The 24,029-nt window shown below is 49.7% G+C and overlaps 1 protein-coding gene across 3 annotated transcripts; it reads left to right on the top strand.

Moving 5' to 3' along the window:
- Window positions 1–1,298: 1,298 nt before the first annotated feature.
- Window positions 1,299–23,794, top strand: ANKRD16 (ankyrin repeat domain 16). 3 transcript variants are annotated; one of them, XM_019543798.1, is made up of 9 exons: window positions 1,299–1,577; window positions 1,856–2,210; window positions 6,374–6,594; window positions 9,222–9,264; window positions 10,801–10,909; window positions 12,575–12,736; window positions 16,841–16,919; window positions 18,555–18,741; window positions 23,564–23,794. In XM_019543798.1, the coding sequence occupies exons 1-8, from the start codon at window positions 1,553–1,555 to the stop codon at window positions 18,734–18,736; spliced, it is 1,176 nt and encodes a 391-aa protein (XP_019399343.1). In that variant the 5' UTR covers window positions 1,299–1,552; the 3' UTR covers window positions 18,737–18,741; window positions 23,564–23,794. The 3 variants fall into 3 exon arrangements, with proteins under 3 accessions (XP_019399343.1, XP_019399342.1, XP_019399344.1); XM_019543797.1 differs by lacking the exon at window positions 23,564–23,794 and having other exon boundaries at window positions 18,555–18,752; XM_019543799.1 differs by lacking the exon at window positions 23,564–23,794 and having other exon boundaries at window positions 1,320–1,389; window positions 18,555–18,752.
- Window positions 23,795–24,029: the final 235 nt, after the last annotated feature.

Raw genomic sequence — 24,029 nt, 5'->3', positions numbered from 1 at the left:
GCAGTGTTGTGGAAAGCCTGGCGCTGCTGGGCCTTGTCCTGGAAAATGCCACTAGGTTGGGGGGTGACATCATGGGGAGGTGTGATGATGTCACGCAGAAGCGTGATGTCGCATTGCTGCCTGGTGACGTCGCGGCGGTGACCTCACGGCAACCCAAATATAAAGATGTGACGTCATGGGGGGCGCGGTGGTGTCGTGCGGAAGCGCGAGGGCCCCTTGCTGCATGGTGACATTGGGGCGGTGACCTAATTCAGCCATGCAGCGACGTAATGGCCAAAGACAAAGACGTGCCATCGTGGGAAAGTGCGATGGTGTCGCCCAGAAGCGTGAGGTCGCATTGTGGCGTGGTGACATCACAGTGGTGACCGCGTTCTCCCATGCAGGGACGTAATGGCAAACCAAAAATAAATATGGACAAGAAGAGGTTGTGGACTTGTCCCCAGGTGCAGCAAAGAGGTGACCCGGGCTTCAGGACGGAGACGGGGCCCTGACACAAACACCACAGGCTGCGGGGAAGAAGTAGTGCCATGTGCCCCCCCCACGCCGTGCCTTCATCAGAGGCTTGTTGCAGTGCTGCAGTCCTGCGGGCACAACCCCACCAGGCGTTAACCTGCGGCTTGGCAGTTTACAAATGGGAGGCCCCTGCTACACATTGCACACAATTAACTAGTTAATCGCGCAATACATTTCGACCAGCTGCACATACAAAGTGCTTATCACACCATAAAAATGCCTCTCAAGCTATAAAAAGAGCCAATCAGCTACAACGTTAGTGCTTGAAAATGTGTAACCACTCCATAGCTGGTTCCTACCTGACTTTAATTTGAATGTGTATCAATGTGTGTATAATGTGATAGCAAGAAACTGGATTCTGTTGGTCCCTTCCCGATCCTGTGCTCCTCAGTTCAGTGAGTACATGGGTACAAACAGCAGCAGCTTTATATTGTGTTTCTTCAGCTGATCTGAGAACACTTTACCAAAAAAAACAAATAAAAAGCAATAGCATTGTCCCCATTTTGCAGATGGGAAAACTGAGGCACAGGGAAGGGAAGCTGCTTGCCCACCATCATCTCAGAAGCCGAATGCAGAATAGGACCCAGGTGTCCTGAATCCCAGGCCAATCAAAGCAGGGATCCTACCTGTAACAGGGGAGTGCTGCTCTTGAAGGCGGAGGGTCCCCTCCTGCAATGCTCTGCCTGCATGCACAGCTCGCCCTGCATGCTTTTCTCTCTGCAGGATGCAGACGGAGGCTGCTTGTGCTGCCAGGGAGCAGGGCAAGTGCTATTCGTCCAAAAAACCCCAGCTGGAGCCTGGGGGAAGGCAGTGTGGCACAGCACAGCCGTGCAGCGGCCACAGCGGGTTGTTTGCATGGGTCTCTAACCCTGCACTGTGAGGAATGCAAGCAGCTTGGGGATTTCCAGCTCCTGGCGTGGATCTTTTTTGTTTGGGGGTGTCTGCTTTTTTGTTTGGGGGTGTTTTATACATGCCTGGTGTCTAGGAACCACTGGCTGGCTCTGCATGAGCTGCAAGTCTTGCTGACTTAAGTCAGTGCATGCCAAGCACTGGTACAGGGGGCGGTGGGTATTTTAAAGTTGCTTTTCTAGCTAACATCTAGTTGCTCTCATCCATTTCAGGTCCCGTGCCTATTTTAGAGCCTCCCCTCCTCTCCCCTCCCTTGCTGTTTTCCCGTGGACATTTTAGCCCCAGGAAGTCGGCTGATGGATGCCTGACTCATTTGAAGAGACCCCTTTGTTGCGTTGCATTACTTTCCAAGTCGCATTTGAACAGCTTAGGAATAGTGCATATTGCACTCTTTTTTTAAAAATATTACCTCTTTTCCTTTCTGGTTTCCTAGAAGCTGCCCCCTTCGCTATGGCAGAGGGGGAAACCCAGAGACAGCTGCTCAAGTTGATTCAAGAAGGACGGTTTGACCTTTTCAAAGGAGAGCTGCAGAGGGATGAGGATCTGGTCCAGGCAGTGAGGCGGAAACACTTTGGGAAATCCGGGGACACGCTGCTGCATTACGCAGCCAGGCACGGTCACCTAGACATGCTGGCCCACTTAGTGGACACCTTGGAGATGGACATTGAGATGTGCAATAATGACTACAAGCGGCCCCTGCACGAAGCCGCTTCTATGGGCCACGGGGACTGTGTGCTGTACCTGCTGGCTAAAGGGGCCAAGGTAGACTGCTTGAAAAAGGCAGACTGGTAGGTCGCGGGCTCATTTGGTTGTACTGCTTGACAGGGACTGATGCGGAGTGACTGGCATGCAACCACAGGCATCCTAAACTAGTTCTGGTCTTATCCCAGGTCTCCCTCTCACATGCTGAAAAGCTCCAGTCTCTCACTCTTCACACCTTGATTTTCCTCAGGCGTGCAGATACTGATGAGTAAATTAGACAGACATGCCTCCATCATAGACCTAAAACGAGCCTTCATTAGCAATAGCTAGAAAATGCATGCTCTCTTCTGGTGAAAATTCCCATGTGAAGGGGGACTAAGCATTGGACTAACCTGTTGAAAGGGGACTAAGCATTATTCACCGATGTGGCTCAGGGAATGGATTTCCATCCCAGGAAGCAGCCAAAAATTATTACTGAAGAGTTAATGCTGAAATAAAACCAGAAATAGGAATGATTGGCTGAATCCTTACCATTACAAATCGGAAGGCGGTTTAGTGATGCCTGACACCAACATAAAGGGAAGCAGGGGGAGACAGAGACACAGCACGTGTCATTGCTAGATGCGAATATGTTGCTGTCTGCTTTGTATTCCCATATCACCTTTTGTCCACAAAGACTCCAAGACCAATGGTCTTTACTTTCTTGTCCAAAGCAAGAGTCAATGCACCAGTTTCAGTCTTTATATATAACACGCATGGGTTAGAGCAGAGAACAGTCGGAACTACAAAGGTATTGGTATCAACAGGACACGGCTACCTAAATACCTCTGTGGATTTTGTCCTAACTCGCTGCCATAGACTTATTCATGTGAATATCAAAAAGCCTGGCCTGGTCTTTGATAGCCATGAGACTCTTGAATTTTTGGCAATAACAGATGAGTTGCCCAGTGCAGGGATGAGAGACAGTAAAGGTAGCCAACCTGCGGCACGTGTGCCACAAATGGCACAGGCAGCTTGTGTGTGTGATACGTGGCAGATCAGGGAAGGGGCAGGCAGAACAGTGGCGGATGGAGCAGAAAGCTGAGCAGCAGACTGGGTAGGGAGCAGAAAACAGAATGGGGGATTGGGCATGGGAGTACATGGCAAGGAGCAGAAAGCAGACCAGCAGATCAGCTATGAGAACACTGGGCAAGGAGCAAAAGGCAGACCAGCAGAGCAGGCGTTAGAGTACCAGGCATGGAGGAGCAAGCAGAGCAGGCATGGGAGCACACAGCAGGGAGTGGTGGAGCATATGGCCAGGAACAGAAACCAGACCATCAGATCAGACAGGAGAACACCAGGCAAGGAGCAGAAAGCAGAGCAGGCAGAGCACAGGGCATGGAGGAGAAAGCAGAGCAGCAGATCAAGCATGGAAACAGGGCCAGGAGCAGAAATCAGAGCAGCTGATTAAACAGGGGAAGAGGATTGGAGACGTGCAGTATTCAGGGAGGTCAGGGGGCTTAATCTGTGGCACTCCTACCAAAAAGCCTGGCCTCCACTGAGACAGAGAAACATAGGGGCCTGGCATTGTCGCGTTCAAGGAAATTCTGTACAGGCATGAAGTCAAGTGTGCACACAAGTGATTTCAGGTTGGGTTTAGGTGGCACCCAAAGTCAGAGCAAGACTGATTATTCATTTCACTTTGTTTGTGGAGTTCACTTGATTACCAAACCTGGGGGGTGCATGCTCTCCACAGGCCATTCGTGACACCAGCCAGGGGGGAAAATACAAGAATTGCCCTTCCCTCCTGGATCTCTTGAGTATATTTTAACAAATAACTTTTTGTTCCTGCAACAGTAGGACATTGGCACAGCCTTCATCCCTTGGCAAGCTATAGGGGTTTTTTTTTGATGTTTGGGGCATGATGCCTGGTTGATGTCCATGGGAGTTGTTCCTGAAGTATTTAAGAATTAAGACAAATATATGACTAGGATTGTTTAAGGCAGGGCAGGGTGGTCCCTTTATAAGCCAACGTATTCAGAGAGGCATGAGCTTTTGCAGGTTAATTTACTCTGGCAGATGCTACGAATCGACTCGCAGAGGGCGGGGGTACTAAATAGGAAGGAATCAAGTCATGGAAATACAATTTTAGTCTGGGGCAATCCTCCCTGGAGCAGGAGGTTGGACTAGATCAGCCTTAAGTTCTCACCCTTTTCAAGACTATTGCGCAGTGTCAACTTTGCTAGGCATGCAAACGTGAATTGAGATTTCAAATAGGGATTCTTAGTGTTAAAAGCTTTCTGACCTATTGTGCAATCTTTCCAAGCTCTCTGTCCCAGAAGAATTGCTGTGTTATTTTTTCTGGAGTAAAAAATGACTGAAAACCATAGCTGGCATTTTCCAAGGGGGGCCTTGCGGCTAATGAGGGGTGCCTCGAGTCTAAAAAGGGTGAGAACCGCTGGACGTGATGCTCCCCGGAGGTCCTTCCAGCCCTACTTTCACATGATACTTCATGTCTGCTTCCCACTGCACATCCCCCTTGCCTCATTTAAAAGACCGAGAGGAGAGATGAATGTGTCAGTGTGTGAAAATAAGAGAAGCCTTCTTGCTCAGGACGCTTAAAATGCCCAACCTCTGAAATATGCCTAACTGGGGATAATCCATTATTGCTAGAGAAACAGGACAGATGAGGGGTTATTTTTTTTTCCCCAGAGCCCTAACTCAATTTTATTTTTTTTTGAATAAACACTAGCCTTGTGCTTGTCACACGGAGCTGCCAGAGACCTCTCCTGATACTACTTTAAGGGTTTGTTCCCTTACGATTTTTTTTTTATGAGTTCATCGTTTAAAAGCCAATATCCATCTGGCCTGTATTGCCTCTAAAATGACCGCTGTCCATCGGCAGGCAGATGGGGTGAAGGACTTATGTATGGCAGCAATTGTAGTCTTCCACTCCCATTTGCCAAGTAAGGGACTGGTTATGGAAATAGTCTTTCCAGGACACCCTCTGGTCTTCCCAGCAGGAGGGACACAGCCTTGGAGGTATCTATTATAGATTTATTTTAGGAGCTCTCCCAAAAGCAGGAGAGAATTGCTTGGGGGTAGGGCTCGGGGCTTTCTGGAGGTTTCCTGAGGCTTATTAAGTCTTTGTCCTGCTCATATGAGGTCCCCCCACCATGAAATTAGCCCATCGCTGAGCTAAATATGCTGATGGGAGGCTTGGCTTGGCTTCTCTGCTGGTGTTGCAGTCTGGCTAGGGAGACCTCTCTGCAGCAGAGGCTGTAAATAATACAGGGCCTAAAAGATAGTGTCTTCTGCGTTGCTTGGAGGACGCTAGAAATGCTTTAAAAAATGTGTTGTGAGGCTGAAAATGGGAAGATGGTGTCTCAGGGCGTACGAGAGTAATGTCGCATTGGCACCTCTCTCGTGCACAGGGAATGGCAGCAACTGAATAAATGCAGGGAGCATCGTGCCGATGTGTTGCCTAGGAAATGAAGGTGACGTTTAAGAGCTGGCTATGCTGGCTCACGTGGATTGGGAAAATGGGATTGTCTGACTCTCACAGTTTGTTATCTGCAGTTCCAGTTGTCACCTCTGAGGACAGGAATGAGACTGCGGGGAAGGCAAGGACCGATGTGACCCCAGCAGGTCAAAGACAACGATGCCTTGAATGCATGCTTCCTCTCCTAGAGTGGAAAGCAAGCTTGCTTTGTGATGGCCTGTCGGGCTGTTTGGATGCAGGGAGACGAATTTCCAGCGTCAGCACTTTGGCGTTGACGCCAACGCACCATGTACAAGCGCCCCAAGTGCTCTGTGGTAACGGCGAGTTTCAGCCGGCTTAAATGTAGTTAGGCTCAGCTAGTTCAGTCTCCAGGCTTGCGGTGGAAAAATGATGCTCTAGGACTTGCCGTGAACGGGTTTGTGGCAGGGGAACAAAGAGGCTGGTCATCAGCTGAAGCATCCAGGTGCAGCGCTGGGGTAAAGACTAGGGCTTTTGCTCCTTAAAGGGGGCTCTGTGAGTTGACCCAAGTTTTCCCTGGGCTTGGGGAGGTCACCTATCCTGTCTGGCCTGCCACAAGAGGGCAAACGGGATTGCATTCATTGAGTCAATACATTACACCCAGGCTGACCAACTAGACCCCTGCTTGGCCACACTGAACCTTATACCATGCTTCAAATTCATTTATTGCAGCTTCGTAGCCTGGACTTACAGGAGCAGCTGGTGTTATAGCGAGGTTGCATTGTGTTTATCCTCCCTTCCCTTTTTCAGGACACCTCTGATGATGGCCTGCACCAGGACCAACCTGGATGTCATCAAAGATCTCATTGAGCACGGGGCTAACCCACTGCTGAAGAACAAAGATGGCTGGAATTGCTTCCACATCGCCAGTCGAGAGGGCCATCCCCAGGTCATCCAGTACTTGCTTGCTGTGGCACCGAGCAGCTGGGACACAGAGAGCAAAATAAAAAGGACACCTCTGCACACTGCAGGTATGGATCCCACTCCTCCCGGCCCCAGGAGAGCTTGTGGGTCTGCAGAGATGAGGAGAAAGGCTTTGTCTTCATGGCTAACGGGGGGCATGGTTTTGGACCCTGGGGGGTACCTTGCCTGACCCCTCCAGAGGTAAAAACACAGTAAAAAAAAGGCACTTCAGTTTTACTGCAAAGTAACTTCAACAAGATCAGCACTGTAGCCCTGCCTGGAGCTGACCTTGCCACTTTTACCTCCCAGTAAGACAAACTTGCCTTTTCATCCCAGTCTTTTTTTCCCCAAGGATAGACAAGGCATGTTAGTTATTCCAAGCACACCTCTTTTAGCAGAGAAGATAAGGGTTAATGCTGTTCAGAGGCTGAATCTCTGAAGTCATGAAGTGTCCTCAGTTCCCACTGAGTTGGGCATGAGGATGCCCAACAGTTTGAAGAGGTAATCAGTACTCTTCCTGGTCTGATGTGGGATGACAAGATGGGAAAAGCTGTCTGAACTGAAAGGGCAATTTTAGCTCAGTGACTCGTTCATTCGCCCCACTACATGCTTCCCTTCAGCTTTCCTGTGAGCTACGGGGCATGCTTCATAGCCCACTGGTGGGCTGCCCTGCTAGAAACAATGCTGCAGATAACACCGGGATGGCAAGTATCCCATCATTTGGGACATCTGAAATTAGATCTTAATCCTCTCCCCTACCACCCATCTCCATTTATCTCAGGATGGGCAAGGGATTTTATCCAGCCTGCGGAGGGTCCCTTGGCCCCCACCCAGCCCAGGTGCGATGGGCAGCTTGGGGCATGGCTCACGCGGCCAGTCCTGCTGCCCTCAGGTGTGGACTTGGACTTGGCTTCTCGGCAGCCCTTGCGGCGCCAGTTCACTCTGCCTGGCTGCCGCTGCCAGTCCGCCCTGCACCCACTGCCAGGCGTGCCAGATGGAGTGGGTGCGGGGGGTCTCCAAATGCTGAGGTCAATAACTTTTGCACCACTAGTGTCTTGCATTAGTTGGGATAAATCCTGAGCAACCAAGGTGAGTTTGGGGAGCGCCAGAGCCATATGTTGAGTGTTTGCAAGAAGCCTGGGGAAAATTTGACAGCTCAAGCTCAATCTTAAACCTCTCAGCCCTTCTTTAAATGGAAAGTAGCACTCCAACTTCGCTCCAGCAGGGCCGGTGCCCTCTTCTCCTGTGTGCAGAGCGCTCTGAGAGTTGCAGATGCAGGGAGATGTACTAGTGCCAACTGTTATGATCTCACATCTGAATTAAGACCATGAATTTCAATTACTGGAATAAATGATCACTCAGTGGCTCCAGTTGGAGGGCGGATGTGTTTATAATTACAGTTCAGAGCTGGGGATGCTGGTCCTTTCTCTGCCACAGACTTCCTGTGTGACCTAGAGCAAATTGCTTTACCTGCCCCTGCCCCAAGTTCCCATCTGTGACATGCTGGTGATAGTATTTTCTCGGGCCACATGGGTGCCATGAGGCTTCATTAAGTATCTGCAGTGTCCTGTGATCCTTGCAATATGCAAAAGAAGTGCAGTTTATTAACATAACTTGCATTCATAATGGCAGGCTGTTCCTCCCTCAATAGCTGTGTTGTGCTCCAGGTGTCCTTGAAACATTATGCACATGGTGAGGATGCTGCAATCAAAGATCAAGGCTCTGTTGTAGGGCACTGAAAACCCATAGCACAAAAAGTCTCTGCCTCAAAGAGTTTACAGGCTAAGTCTGAGGCCAGACAATGGGGAGATGCCACAAAAGGCAGGAAGGGCAGTGTAACAATCAGGCGGTTGTGATCAGTGCTATTAAGTGGTGGTCACAGCACACCAGGTTCATTGTTGCGCTGTTGCTGTTGCATCTAAGACTTGCATTCACTGGTATTTTCTATATGCCATGCACTCTTCTTGCTCTGTGATCTGTGAGCTGAGGAATCAAAACATTTGATCTGAATCCTTAATCAAAGAGAGGGAATAGCCTGAATTAATAATCTGTGGGGTTATTTTTACTTCTTAAAAATGACTGGAAAAGGAGGGGAAAAAAACAGGGAAGCATCCCCATTTTGCTGCAGTGTGATAGATAAAGAAAGGTTTTTCCATTTGCAATTCAGATTTTTCTGCCCTATTTTTCCCCTAAGAAGGACTCAATGGATGACTGCAGAGCTAGAGGGATCATGACTCAATTAGCCAGAAAATGAGATCGAAGCCCAAAAAGGGAGGGCAGGGAGGGCAGTATTATTCAGATCATTCAAAACCGTTTGTTTTGTGTTGGTTTTGCTGAATCTCTGTTTAAGTTAGAGAACGAACAAATACCCAGGGAAAAAGATTTATTTGCTGAGATTCAGGATATACAATCTCTCCACGCACACCACCCTGGAGAGGGCAAGTAAATCTCTCATTCTGCTTTTTTCCTCCCATTTTATCTGGAGGTTTCCTTGAGGTTTCCAGAAAAAAAAGGACTGCTTTGGTCTTCCTGATTGTATCTAAATAAAAAATACAGACGGGAAACTTTTTTGGGGGGGTTCTTTATACATCATACTTAAGCCCAGAGGGGTACAAACCCAATTGGTAGGTTTTTTCTTTGTAGGTGGGAGGATGCATGCAAACATGAATTACCATCCACTTCCTCTCTCTCACAGCAATGCATGGCTGTTTTGACGTAGTGAAAGTGCTGCTTGAGCGGTAAGGGTGTTTCCTATCCTTGTTTTCTGCATGCATATACATGTGCATATGCGCACGCGCGCGCGCGCGCACACACACACACACACACACACTCTCACACTCACACTCTCCTCTGCCAACCCTCTCCCTGCCACCCCCCCGCCATCATAGGACCAGGCGTGCTCCAGATGACACGGACACAAAGCACATTTGTGCCATGCAGCAATCCCAGCCGCACAGCTGCTCCTTCTTGAGCCCTAAGAATATATCAATTGCCTCTGGCTTTTTCACAGCCAATTACGGCGATTTGAGACAAATTTATTCTCTGAATTGTCTTGGACGTCACTGTGCTATGAGCCCCCAGTTATGGACATTAGCGGGCTCTTTATTCCTCAGCTCAATCACTTGGGTTGCCTTCAATGGGTCCAAGTCCTTATGGCAACCAAAAAGAAAAAAAAAAATCCCTTGGGGCAAGTTTGGGCCTGGTGTAACATCCGCAGGGATAATGACCCATCCCAACTACTGCCTTTGTGCATAGCAGTGAGAGCCACCGTGCGGCAGGGCTAGGGCTCATCTCACGATGAGGTCTGACAGCGCATCGTGCTCGCTCTGCTCTCTTGCCATTCAAGGTCCTGTCTAGTTTCTGCCTGGGGCTTTGAAGCTGCACTGAATCGATCCATACCCAGACATCCTGGCCCCACCTCTTTCCTGATCAGCATTGCCTTTGGTAGAGTTGCATTACCCTTCTGAAAGATCCCAAGCAGAGGAGAGGATCTGTCCACATCCTCACACCTCTCTTGGTCCTACTAAAGCCTGGTTTCCAGTTGGCCTGAAGTGAATTTGACCCATCACCATATTATTGGGCCAAAGCCTCTGTTTTGGGCTTCTACTAAGACCACTTTCCATTCACGTGGATGGGAGTTCTGCCTGTGCAAGGATCTGGCCCACAATAATGATGGCTTATGTGATGCCACCAGTGTGGAATAAGGGCAAGGCTCCTCCTTGTGCCAACACGATGCTTGTTGCCCTTGCATGTCCTATGGAAATGTTTAAGTGGGGCAGAGACTTGCTGTTTCACTGTGTGAGGGTGAAGCTCGCCTCCCAGGAGTTGCACCACCGAGAGAAGAGCTTTGAGCCCCAAATGGCCCCGTGCCCTCTTGTTCTAGTCAGCCCTGTCTGCATATCTAAAGCCGTCGTGTTACAGCCACTGATAGGCCTCAGATGCACCCCTGAGAGTGCATTTATGTGAGATGCTTAATGTGCAGAAGACTAAATCTACTGCGCATTAGCATGGCAGGCAAACCCTGTGCTAATGCACAGTAGATTGAGTCTAATGCACATTAATGTCACTTAAAAAAGCATTCATCTACGCTTATGTGCAGTAGCGCCGATTATGGTGCATTAAGTAAGTACCTGTTTATTACAAGTACTCAATGCGCCACAATTACAGCGCATTAATGAACGAGTAAACGCACTCTCTAGCTTCAACTCCAGCCCCATTGCAGCCCAAAGGGCTCCAGTGAATTCAGCCCTCTCTTGTTTTATGTTCTCACCCAGGTGCCAGTACAAGCCTGACAGCCGGGACAATTGTGGAATCACGCCCTTTATGGATGCAATACAGAACGGGCATATAGATATAGCCCGGCTGCTTCTGGAAAAGCACAAGGTACACTGACTTCCTTTGGGGGCCGGGCACCCAGCAAAGGGGATGTGATTAGCTGGGAAAGACAGCTAAATCTTACAGACTTTGCTTAGATTGACTCCCACTGGAGGTAGAAAGAGAGTTGGTCCAGTGAGGACTGAGTGGAAAAGTGAGTAAGAGTCAGGGTTTGATGTATGGCAGGTTTTCACTAGGGGCTGATTGTGAGTCTTTTACTCCCTCGGCAAGGAGTTACCATACAATTGCTGAGGCAGTCAGAGAAGCCTAGTCTGTCCCTCACGAGCCTTTTGCCATCAGCACATCTTATAAATATTAGTTAAATTAGTGGTGCTTGATCTCCTGCCCGCAGGCCAGATCCAGCCCCAGGTACCATGTCACCAGCCCATGGGTCCAGAAATGGGGTGGGAAGGGCATGGTGGCAGCATTCATTTTCACTCCCCTGCTGCCAAATTTGCTGACCATAGATGACGCAGCCCTCTGCACTAGATCATCAGCCAACAGTGAGGCAGGTGCATGGGGTGACGGGAGAGGATGTATTATTGTTCCTGCTTTACAGACCAGGAAACTGGGGCCCAGCGAGGGTGCAAACGGAGTTGGTGAAAGGCTGAGATGAGGAACCAGTAGTAATTTTCTTCCTCTTCCAGTTCATCGTGTGGCATTTCTAGATCTGAGTGATGCCCCAAGGCTGATAGCACTGGAGACATCCTGGCCATTTCAACAACCATCTGGCTGTAAAGGCCATTAGCTTCACACGCCCATAACAGCTGTGGTTCCCAGCTTCTCCCTGCAGCAACCCTGCATTTCCTTTGCAATGGCTGACAGTACAGAGAGGCTGCTGGATCCAACTGTGCATTTGAAATAACAGACTCTCCACTGCTTGTTTTTCTTTCGGCAGCTATGGGTCTGAAAACTTAAAAGAACATAAAAAAAAAACCCTCTTTAAAAGGGGACCGGACAAATGCAAGGTGGATGGGTCCAACATGACAGCTAAGGATGCAGCATCCAAATTGGGACTTTTAGGCCTCTTAATGCTGGGAGCTGTAGGGGGAGAGGACAGGGTATGGATCAAGGCATTGATGCTGTTCCCCTTAGCACCTACTCTGTCAAATACAGGTCTATTTATTATATAATGAAGGGCCTAGACCTATGATACAGGGGTGTAAGGTGTAGCTGTGTTGGTCTAAGGACACAGGCGGACAAGGTTCATCGGGGAAATCCGATATCTTTTATTATACTAAATTTGAGTCGGTCTAATAAAAGATATCAGATTTCCCCAAAGAACCATGTCTACCTAAACCTAAGAGGAACTTCAAGCCCTCCTCGGTGTCCAGAGGGAGGGCACAGGGTACAGAGGTGGATGGACCTCTGGGATGACCCAGGATGGCCTCTCCTATAGTCTTAAGTGAAAAGGCAATGGGCCTCAGTAGAGTTGTTATAACTCATGCCAGTCTAAGGAAGAGGAAACCAAAGCTCTAGCCATGGTAGAAGCACAATAAAGAAGCTATTGCCTACGTACAAACTGCTCCAACACTTTAACCCTGCTGGGTGAGGAATTTTTTCTGAACGATGTGCTATGTTCTCGTCGGCCTTTTAGGAACAGGCAGGTGTGTGGGGTGCGCCGGGCGCTTAAACCTTCCTGACCATCTGGCATTGGTTTCTGTGTCCCCCTAGGCCTGCCACATGGCAGGGGATGCCCTGGGGGCCCAGCCCCTGCACCTGGCAGCGGTCACGGCGCAGGATGAAGCCATCTGGTTCCTTGTCTCGGAGCTGGGCGTTGGCGTCAACGAGAGAGCAACGTCCCTCCGGCTCACGGCGCTCCATTACGCAGCCAAGGTTTGTCTCCTTTCAGCTGGGGGGCACGTAACAAAATAGCCACAGTCCAGGGGGCTCTGAGGGCTGACACAGGTGGCACCATCGTTTGCCTGGCGATGGGCACCAAAGAGGAGCTGACCTTGGCACGTGGTTGGAGTTGCCCCAGCCTCCTGGGAGCAGTATTAATGCTTGGATGGAAGTGCTGGCTCATTACTTAATGGGAGCTCTGGGTGCCAGCTTCCTTCAAGAGCAGGCTTGCAGGACTGATGCTAGGTCTCTCTGCTGCTCGTCGGACAGTTCAGGTGATGGGGGAAGAAACTCTTGCTCAAATTTCCTCCTTATTCGGTTCCCACCTGTCTGGCAGCTTGCAGCCCTGCAGGTCCCAAACCACCCCTGATCCTCAGCAAGGTCCTAAAGCACCTAGTCATTTCTGGCTGTAGCCCCATGCTGCACAGAAACACCCGCTGTGGTTTTAAAAAGCCAGTCCTTTGTGTCAATGGGTCAGTTCTGGCCAGGTTTGTAGGGTTTGGGAGCTTCCTACACCCTTTTCCGGGTCCTTTCCTCCTTCCTCCGGCCCCCTTGTTAGGATGGTGCAAAACAGGGTAGAAGGGTTGAGCGTGGGCCTTTCCCTTCTTGTATCATCTGGGCACACAGGACAAGTCATATTGCTGTAGTGGCTTTATTGCTTCTCCAGTGGGTCCTGCTCAGGAGCTGAGCCACCTCCTGCAGATCTCTATTATGCACGTGTTAGCTTACAGCAGCATCCCTGTTATATGAGGGGGGGTTTTAATGATTCCCGAAGGGAAACCATTTGGTTGGGGACCTCACAGTGTCAGAAGCATTACCCTGTTGCACTTAGGGCAGCCCCAAGGCACTGGAAAGGGAGGTTATCCAGAGGGAGCAAATGCCAGGACAGGACTGGCTGGCCCACTGATGCGAGAAGTGGATTAGACCGGGTTGGGATTGTGCGCCCAGCCTAGCCCGATAGCTGGAGTGAAATGTGGCTTTCTCCCTCTGTTACAAACGCCTCCGTGCCTCTTCCTGAGAGCGCTGGCCCAGCTCAGTGCAGCATTGGCACAGGATGGCCCCCATACAGGAGCCCTTTCCCCTGGCTGCCCGTCCTTGTGCACCAAGAAAGGGCATTGAAAGCCCTTCTTGTACCTCTTACAACAAGGCGATGGGGGAATGCAAATGTCCCCTTGGAGAAGTTCCCAGCTTGGCTCTTGCCGAGGGTTGCACAGCCTGATTGGTAAAAGCGTTGATGGGTTTCTGTGCCTTTGTCAGCATTGATGTCGCTTCACATTTGTGGTGTAATTTGTTTCAGGTCGGTTTGATTTGGGTGGGGGTGGGGTTTCCCTCACTCTTTTATTTTTTGCATCTGTAAATACGTTAGAACAAAATGATGCTTTCAACTCAATTTGCAGCACAGGCAGCTTTAGGTCAAACAGCTGCTGGCGCACAGTTGTTTTGCATGTACGGCAGCGCATTCGGTGCTGTGAGCAAAGGGAATGCGCAGCCTGCGATGCGACTGACTCGGATGATAATTGGGAAAGGGAGCACGGGGAGGGGGGGAGGAAGTGAGATCTGTGCTTGCACTAATTAGCCAAGGTGAAGGAGAAATTGCCAAAATGGGTGCAGTCATTTAGTGGGAGTCGAGGGGGGTGGGTGGAGAGGTTTAAAATATTCCCCGGAGGCATCTGAAATGAGCTGCTGTCCCCGGAAGAGGCAGAACGGGGTGGATCATTAATCTGTATCAGTGAGTCAATCTCTGTATTCTTGTGAAGCACAAATACCATATCAATCCTTTGGAAAATGCCAGCGCTGTGCAGGCTTATGTCAATGGAGAGAGAATAAATTTGGATCGATTGAAAGCTCCCCCCCCACCCCCTACTAAGGGACACTTCTAGATCTCTAGTAACCACAAGAGGTTTACAGCATAGGAGAAAACACAGTACCTTAATGAAGCTTATTCCTTTTAACAAACCATGAGCTGCCGATGTGTATATCGTATAAGGAAAATCAGAGATCTGAGGGTTTTGTGTGGGGAGCCCATAAAAGCAATTTGATTTCATTATTTGATCCTAGATGTGGATTGGCTGGGAAAAGGCAAGATTAGCTGACAGCTTCAATGCAACGATTTGCTAATAAAGAAGCATCGTCAGGCTCCAGGGTCATTCTCCGTTAACTCCTGCCAGTCCACGCAAGCGTGGGGCCTCACCGGGGCTACAGGGACAATTCTTTCATATCCTCAGGACAGATGCAATCCTCCCATCCTGGGTGCCTTAACTTCCCCCTGAAGGTCAAGACCAGTTAATAGGAGTCCTGGAGGCATTGATAGACTTCAGGGGCAAGGAATCAGATACACAGGGATCTTCCCTTAAACTCTGTAGCTTGGGCCCATCGCGGTTTCTAAGTCTGGGCCTTTCAGGGTTTCTCTGTGTGTCACCGCAGCTTGCAGTGTTAGACACATGCCCGCCCAGTCTCTCCCACACGCCATCCATGCAAAGACCCTCGGGCATAGACTTGTTTGCACGTTGACTGCCCTCCCCACCCTGGCAGCTTGCACGATTGGGAATATGGGAATAAAGTATAGCCTGAGCTGTACTTTAGCTCGTGCTGCTTGGCAGTGTGGATGCAAGCAAAATAACTCAAAGGCCAATAGCCCTCCTAGGTCCTTCCTTCATTGCCCCTCCAAGGGGCTATAACTGCCTGGAAAAGCCTGGCACAGAGAACCACAGAGCCTGCCCCGAACGTGTGTGCGAGGGCAGAGACACAGGCCACGGTGACGTGGGGATGGCCGTGCAGCAGGGATGCTGGTACCTGGGCTAGGCACACGGGAGCGTTTAGACACAGGAGCCAAGCACTGGAGCTCACTGTGCAGTGTGGATATAGCCTGAGCAGCCACCTCTTTCCCTGTGGGATTGAGCATTTTTTTTTCCTTTGCTCACTTGGCAAATGGGGCATTCAGCTAAGATCTTTCCTCGCGGTCCCCTTAGGCCCCTGGCCTGGCCTGCCTGCTTCCTATCACTACCTGCATGACTGGGATGGCCAATCCAAAGCAAATAATTGAGGAAGATACGTGTCCTCACCCCAAAACCTGAGGGCTTCAGTCTCCAGCGTCACCAAGCCGGGACCTGTCCATAAGGGCAAGAGGAGGGGTCTTTCGCCTTCGACTCCAGCTGATTCCCAATGAGCATCTTGATGCCCACCTTGCTGGGGTCATCTGACCCCAGGAGTCTTTCCTGCCCAAGTGCAGCGGGGCTAGACCCGATGATCTTGTCTGGTCCCTTCCAGCCTCTAACATTTATCTGTTGCTGCTTTCACGGGGACCAGGAGGCACTCAGCACTTAGCACATTTGGGGCTTTGATTCTCCCTCTCTCTTGCAAGCTATTGCCTGTATCCTCAGCATTGCACCTGGAGATGGCTCGTCACGAAGCATCATTTCAAGGACTGTCCTTGGACTGAGCTCCTTTCTTTGTCAAGAGCCTGTGAACAGTTAACAGGAACGTGCACGCCCAAGGAAAGGCCTGCAGTTCTCCCCGCAGCCGCTGGATCCAGACAATGTCCTGGCAGACCTCAAGCAGAAGCGCTGATTGTGGGCCAGGTCATCCACGTGCTGTGGCCTTTCTGCCTGGCCGTGGCAGCACGGATCATCTTGCATGGGAATGGCTGGGAACTGGCCTGGCTGTGGCAGCACAGGGCAGGGAGGATCATCTTGCATGGGAATTGCTGGGTTGATTAGAGCTGTCCATAGAGCTGGCCACCCACGGAGGAGGAGGAAGGTGCTGCTGTGCTTCTAGCTAAAGCAGCAGGCCATTGAGGTCACAGGCAGCTAAGAGTAATTTCCTGATGTGCCGGGGGGCCCTCAGATCCCAAGAGCTGAATCTCCCTCTCCTCTTACCCTCAACTGGATCAAAAATCAGGATCCTGCACTGAATATTTCCATGGGGCATGTGGTGTTGTCTATGTGCCACCCGTAGAGATTCGGTAAACATTGATTCACAGGCTTTTTTCCTGTTGCACACTCCTGCACATTTATAGGAGATGCCAAACTGGGAAGAGTTAAAGGGCTGCTTCGGCTGCAACAGATCTGCAGTAAACATTGTTTGTGCTTTTGAATGCAGGAGGGACACGCAAGCACCATCCGAACGCTGCTGTCCTTGGACGCTGACTTGCAAGCCAGAGACGGGAAAAGCCGATCGGGTAAGGACTTGGGATCGTTTCCTATTTGTGTAGCCGCACTTGCCACTTTCGAAAACGAGATGCCCTGTCTCCCTTTTTGTGAGCATACAGGGCACAGGCTGAAACCAGCAGCAGGTGTACGTAAAAATGGCTTGTAACTTTGGTGAAATTTGGATGCGGCATTGAGCCGCCGTGGTCACTGCATTGAGTTGGGGACACCACCTCAAGCATGGCAATGGGTGAGGTTCCCTTTGCATTCACTGTTTCTAAGAAGGGAAGAAATGGGTTCAGCCACTGTCAAAATGGGCTGTTTATGCAGCCTTCGGAAATGTTCACAGCGACCCTACAGTCTTGCATCTGCAGCCATCGTGAGCAGTGCCTTAATCTGCCTTTCTCCCCATGCCTAGCCTACACTGTGAATTAGGGATATTCAGGGTCTCTTTGACCTACCTGTTTGCCGTGGTCTATAGCAGTCACACGCCAGCCTTTTCCCCATGTAACCCCATGGCAGGGAAGCCCAAACATGCCTCAGTTATTGGGATGTCTTCTGTCCCAGGAGCTGCAAGGCTGAACATCTCTTGCAAGACCCCGGGTGCCCTCAGCTCCCTGTTGATGTTACTGGGAGATGAAGGCTCTCAGGACTTTGCAAAAGACACTGAGGACCTTGCAAGACTGAGCCAAGAGATGAGGTGAGGAAGGCTGGCGAACCCAGCTATCCAAGACTGGACCAGATTCCCAACTTAGCAGCTATGCTGGGACCGGAGACAATCCAACTGATGCACTGAAACTTTCTTTCTCAGCGCCCGAGACCCAGTCGTGTGCTCATGGACTGTGCTCCAGACCCCTGAGCTGGCCTGTACTGGCATCATCCCTTTGACATCCACAGAGCTACTAGCCAAGGACATGCATCACTTATGAATTAGTTGCAGTCTATACAATCATCCATGTCAAAATTTAGTTATGCTAACAATACAAACCTCCCCCCGACCTTTCCCAAGATGATACAGTTAGTTTCTTCTATCTGGGACAGCCTTGTGTTCGATGGTTATTTATGGTGGTGATACTGGGATACTGTGGATACGGGTGATACTGTGCTTGGCCAGAGGGTACTTTATGGGAAAAAGCAGCCCCAAATGAACAGAAATAGTCTCATTTAATGGCTTGCCTTGTGATATACGGGGCTGACTCCCATGCTCCTGGAAGACTCATCACCCCATCCAGCATCTTTTGGACCCTTTTCATTCAAACCAAAACTCACTTGCAAGTAACGAGGGCCGGAGGCCTCTCTCACTCTGCTATCCTCCCCGCATGCTCCAGCAACAGTCGCCAAAGCCAATCTCCCTTGTGCAACCAGCTGGGCCAAACTCCATCTTCATTTTAGGCCATCTTCAGAGGCCTGACTGCCCACTATGGGTGCAGCAAGCATGGCTCATTGGGCTCATGGCAGGTCATTAACGTTTCCCAACTTTCTGTAATGTGCCCAGCAGTAATGGTCAAGTCCCGCCGCTGCAGAATGCAGGCCCTGGGTCAGGGACAAAATATGTCGCAGTCATTTCCCAGTCTCGGCCAGTTTCTTTGCTGGATCTTCCTCCATCGTGTCACCCCCAGAATCCAGATCCCCGCTCTGTTCCCTTTCACCGTCTTGTCTTCCCACAGCCCTGCACATGGCCTGCTCCGGCCAACACGCCACCTGTGTGTCCATCCTTTTGCAAGCCGGACTTCAGGACTCTCGGGACTGCACGGGAACGTCTGCACAGCAGCTGGCAAAGAAGCCAGAAGTCCTCCGGCTCTTTGAAGGAATCGATGTTAGCATGGGAGAGTGGCCAGCAAGAAAATAAAACAGGTTATTTTTAGCCTCCTTGTTTGGTCACTGGTTTTGAGTGTGGAAGAAAGGGTCAAATCTTGAAGTGGTTTAAAAGGCCAATTCCTTTTAAAGAGAATGGGAGTTTTGCCTGAGTAAGGAATGCACACTTTGCTGGGGTTATTTGATCCCAGCAGTCTTTGCTACCCAGAGCAGGGGGGCTGGACCGGATGATCTCGCGAGGTCCCTTCCAGCCCTAACTCTGTGAATCTGTGAAAGAGCTCAAGCTTTGATACCTTGCAAACAGGTTATGTGGAGGGTCTCGGTTAGATAGAATTTGAAACTGGTGTATCATGTGGATAAGAAGGAATACAAAACTCTAAAACTCGTGGTTCAGAGGTGATACCTTTTATCACCTAGAAAACAGCAAAACAAATTATCTTTTTTGTTGTTGTCTCAAGCTTTTGGGCACATGCACTCAAGGGCTTCACAGACACCTGCATGGTCTTCCTCATTGGAGAATCCCTGCCGTTCCCTTCCAATCACATGGGGTTGAACTGCGCTCCTTGGTATCTCTTTATCGGCATTTGCACCGTTCCCAGCAAAATGGGGTCCCAACCTTGCTGGGGAGATTTGGACCTCATGCTAATAATATGAGTCTACAAGTTGCCACAATGGCACAGCCAGTCAGTGGCCTGGATGGAAAGACAGGCAGGGCTCTGTGCTGTTCCTAAGGACAAGGAGCCAAGGCTGGTAACCTTGTGGGGCACCTGATTATAGAGGCCAATCGAGGTGAGGAACATTTAGCCCTGTTAGCTCTGGAGGGGAACTCCCCTTATATTCTTTTGAAAACCCGGCTGGGAAAGCTTAGGTAGCATGAGGAAGCCTGCACACCCTCTTTCTGCACTGCACCCTTTCTGTGGTCAAATCCCCAACCCAAAATCAGTCGTCACCAGTCAAATGATTGAAAGCCTCCCGTTGCCTTCAGTGGGCTTTGCGTCAGACTCAGAGGAGGAGTTTCCTCTCCCACACAGTCAGTCTGACACTTCTCACCATCTTTTAATAGTAAAAATAAAAATCCTCCTCTTTGAACCTCCAGCTCAGGGGGAAAGGCTTCGTACTTATTGCTTCCCTTGCACGTGTCTGACAGTCTGGGGCTAAGAGCTGTATTCACCATTGAGCTTTTATGTTCTTTTAAAAAGGACCCTTGGCTGTTCTCGTTCCAGAATTGGCCTGTAATCATCACAGCAGACACATTGATTTGATGCAGAAACAGAATCTGCCCCTGTCCCTAGTTAATCGGCTACCTATTAAGGGCATCGGAAATATTCCCATTTCTTATAGCAGTTAGTAAAAGTCAGGCAGCCCTCTGACCGGAGGGCTGGGTACTGGCACGGACAAATGAACCAGTCAACAGCAGGTTAAAAGGGATGGGAGCTTTCCATCTCAGCCATCCTGCGATAGCTGCCCATGTGCCTGCTCCTACCCTGTGGTAAGCTGAGCTGTGGGCTAAGCTACCACCATGCAGCATTCACTTATCGTGGGATAAGATCATACATCGAGGTGGCTACCATGGAGGAGCTGATGTGCAGCAAGTCCCATTTAGCTCCCTGTCATTTGTTTGCCCATCCCCTGTGTGTCCTCCTGCACCTTCTTGTTGCAATGAGTCAGACCTTGGGTTGTCCCCACCCCGCTGCAGCTGGAGATGGAGTCAGCTAGCGGGAACCAGGGGTGGAAATCTGAGCCAAGTCACTGGGTTTTCGGAGTCACGCTTTGGCCCTGGAAGTCCTCATCCAGCTTCCGGTGACATCCATCTGAAACTTCCTGTTGATTTCAATGACAGGCAAAGCAGACCCTAAAATAGCAGCCGTTTAGCAATAGGGGATTTCATTCTTCACTGCCGGCCCAGCAATATTTGCAGAGCATTTCTTACATCAGTGAGGACAGCCTCCTTTTTAACATATATTTACCTGCATAATAGCCCCAGCTGTGCTTGTTTGGTGACAATAGCAGGGGGTAATGCCTTTGAATCCTTGGAGAAACCACTGTCACTGTTAGCTCCATACTTGAAAAGCAGGGGAGAAAGCGCAACGTGTACTGCACACCTCTCTCTGCGTTGCACCCTTTCTGTGGCCAAAGCCCTAACGCAAAATCAGTCGTCACCAGTCAAATGACTGAAAGCCTCCCATTGCCTTAACAGGCTTTGCATCAGACTTTCTTTTTTCTTTAAATGCCACAATAATATGAGCTATTAGATGTCCTGACATTTTTGTTTTGTTTGGGGTTTTTTTTAGCATATATAAAATGCAGGAGCCTCGGATATGGTAAGGTTGGCCAGAGGAAGTAACTTAGATGCAGGCTTATGGTGATTCAATGGGAGAAGAAAGTCAATCTTGTGCAAGCGCGGCTTTGGGCTAAGGCTCGGGAAATGTCACTTTTGGCAGGTCACTAAGGGTGCATCTATAGGCTTTTTTCAGTGTTAACCTTGAGAGTTGCAAGTTGAGGTTTTCTGGGAATCCATTTGCTTGCCACTTGCCTCTGCTCTGCTGGGATAGAGACAATAGAGACAGGAGGTCCTTTTGTACCTGGAAGCCGGTTGCTGTCAGGGCGGTCCAGTATCAAAGTGGCTGGGGACCACACACCGCATGGACAGCACACTGCTCTAGTAGGAGCCACAAGCCCCCCAGGCTGCATGCCCTGTGCACTCACGGCTGCTGGATGCGGGTGATGAGGGCGACCTGGACAAGAGGGGAATGGCTTTATTCCAGTTACACCTTAAAAAGTGCCAGCTCCAGCACTCAGCTCGGTGAAGCAACAATAGGAAGCCTTCCTGCCCGGCTGCCCTCCCCAAATGACTGAAGGTTTTACTTGAATCCGCCTGGCAGCAAGTTCCCCTCCATCGGAGAGGGTCCTTATGAAGAACTAGCTTTACAGTCTCTCTTTGGTGCAGACCCTTGTGCAAGCCCAGGGGCTGTAGGTGCCCCTTTGACACGCCAGCCTGAGTGTACCCATCTGTGCAAAAGGAAGGCACATCTGTATAAAAGGCAGGGCCAGATTCTGCTGCATTTGCATGGGGCAGATCTATTTTGCAGACGGGCCCGGTGATTTTAATGGGAACGGCTCGTGGAGTTCTCCAGGGTAGCGGCTTTGTCATCTCTAGTCACCTCTATACAAAGCCCATGGCCAAGGCTGTTTTAAACAGCATTACCTGGGCCCTTACAAAGTGAGTGCTTGATACAGGATGTACCAGGGCTTTTGCTGATATGGGGCAAGCATCCAAGTACCACGAGCTTGCAGACGGAGGCAGAGCAGTGGCTGCTATGCAGCCGCTGCTCAGCTCCACGCAGCAGTCCCTTGAGTTTTTTGCAGAGGTCTCATTTTATGGCATTTGGAAAATGCTGTGCTTGAAAGGGGAAGGATGCTGTGGTTATTAAAGCGGTACGGTCAGGAGAAGCTGCATTTGGTTCCTGCCCCTGCTGCTGACTTCCTGTGGAGCTGGGGACCAATCGCTTACCATCTTCTAGGCTTTAGTTTCCTCCTCTGCAAATGAGATTGAGTTCTGACTTCCTCCGGGGTCTGTGAGAAAGGATTTAGTGGAGTCCAAGATGCTCCGTGACTAAGTACCAGAGAGAGGCTTTCAAGCTCAGGAAATGTTCATTGTTAAAGAAGCAGCTGTGCATAATTGTTGTGAATCATGTTAAATATGAAGCTTGTGCTACACACACACACACACACACACACACACACACACACAGAGTTATAAATCTATATACATGTACATACATACATAGATACATACATATCTCTGTATCGATCTATATCTAGATATCTATTTAGATATATAGATCGATATAGAGATATGTATGTATCTATGTATGTATATATAGAGATATAGATATCTATAGCTAGATACACACACACAGAGTTATAAATCTATATACACATCTCTATCTATTTAGATATAGAGATATGTATGTATATATATCTAGGTATATAGCTAGAAAGATACAGACACATCACATCTACTTTGGTTAGTCTATAAGGTACAACTATACCCTGCCTTCTGTGAGACTCTTGCCACTGGCTTGAATGCTCTGGGCACTCATTCTGGAGAGCATTTGCAAATGCCCCAGTTGGGGTGAATGGGATTAAATGCTTTTCATAAGGGGACCTTAGACAGGTAAAATCAAAATGTAGCTGGGATGCTAGGGCTAAGCCATCTGGTTCTCAGAAAAAGTGCCTGGGATTTATCATCATTAGAGAAGCACCTGCTGTCCCTTTCCAAGCTGGTGTCACTGTGCCAGGTAGGAGAGATCAGGCTTGTATGGGTACATCTGATCTGAAAGAGAGTACCACAGATGAGAAAGCACCTGCTTTCTGCGACTTCGGCCTGGGACTGATTCTGGGAGACCAGCCCTACCTACCAGAGTAATGGGATCACTCCCTGCAGCGCCGTGGTTTCCTTGCAGCTTTCCGATTTGGCTGGCCCGACTCTGCTCGACTCCGGAGATCTGGCAGCAGTGGTGGCCTTAGGGGTGTTGGAGCCTTGGGCAAGAGAGTCATTTGGGGCCCCTTTGAGGCCTAATTTTGATGACCTATAAGCAAGTCGGACATTTGTTGCAAAATTTTGGGGCCCCCTAAAGTGTGGAGCTGCTTTGCCCTCCCTTAAGGCTGCCACTGCTGATGGTGATGGTGATGGTGCTTGCAGGCAAATGGAGGCAGGGGATGAGACAAATCAAAAGGGTTGACAATGCGAGTCCTTGTTTTTCTTGTCTCCAAACCAAGGTACAAAAAAAAAAAAAAATCTTGGGGACATCTAGGCTGGAAACAGGCCTCACCGTCAATCTTGTCCTCGTCTTTGCAGAAGACGTGCTGTTCAAAGCAATTGACCTGCTAATCCTCGCAGTCCGAGATTCACAGAAGATACGCCTGGATCTGTCAAAAGACTTTCACACATCTCAGTGAGATCTCCCAGAGTCAGCGTTGCCCTTTCTGGTCGCTGTGTTAGCAGCATTTGCTGCTTGGAAAGAAGCTGATGTACCAGACTGGAACATCATCAAGCAACACTGAGGGACTCTGAGTATGGGTTATTTAACACACGGGCAAAAAAACAAAGGCTGGGGAGTCGTACTAAGATGGGTGGCCAACCAATATTGAAAAAAATGCCTTGGCATTAGCCCAGAGCAGCCAAAACCTCCTTTTGCTTGGTTGGGCATGGCCCAAAGTCAGCCACTCCAATACCAAGCTGTGTCCCATTGATTTACAAGGCAAAGGAGCCTTGCAGCAGATGAGAGTCAGCTTTGGATCCCCTTTCTGCCCCAACAGTTGAT

This window comes from Crocodylus porosus, unplaced genomic scaffold (genome assembly GCF_001723895.1).
Source record: "Crocodylus porosus isolate Cpor-Errol unplaced genomic scaffold, CroPor_comp1, whole genome shotgun sequence".
NCBI lineage: Eukaryota > Metazoa > Chordata > Crocodylia > Crocodylidae > Crocodylus > Crocodylus porosus.
The sequence above is the reverse complement of the archived record's forward strand: the minus strand, read 5'-3'. Positions and strand labels throughout refer to the sequence as shown.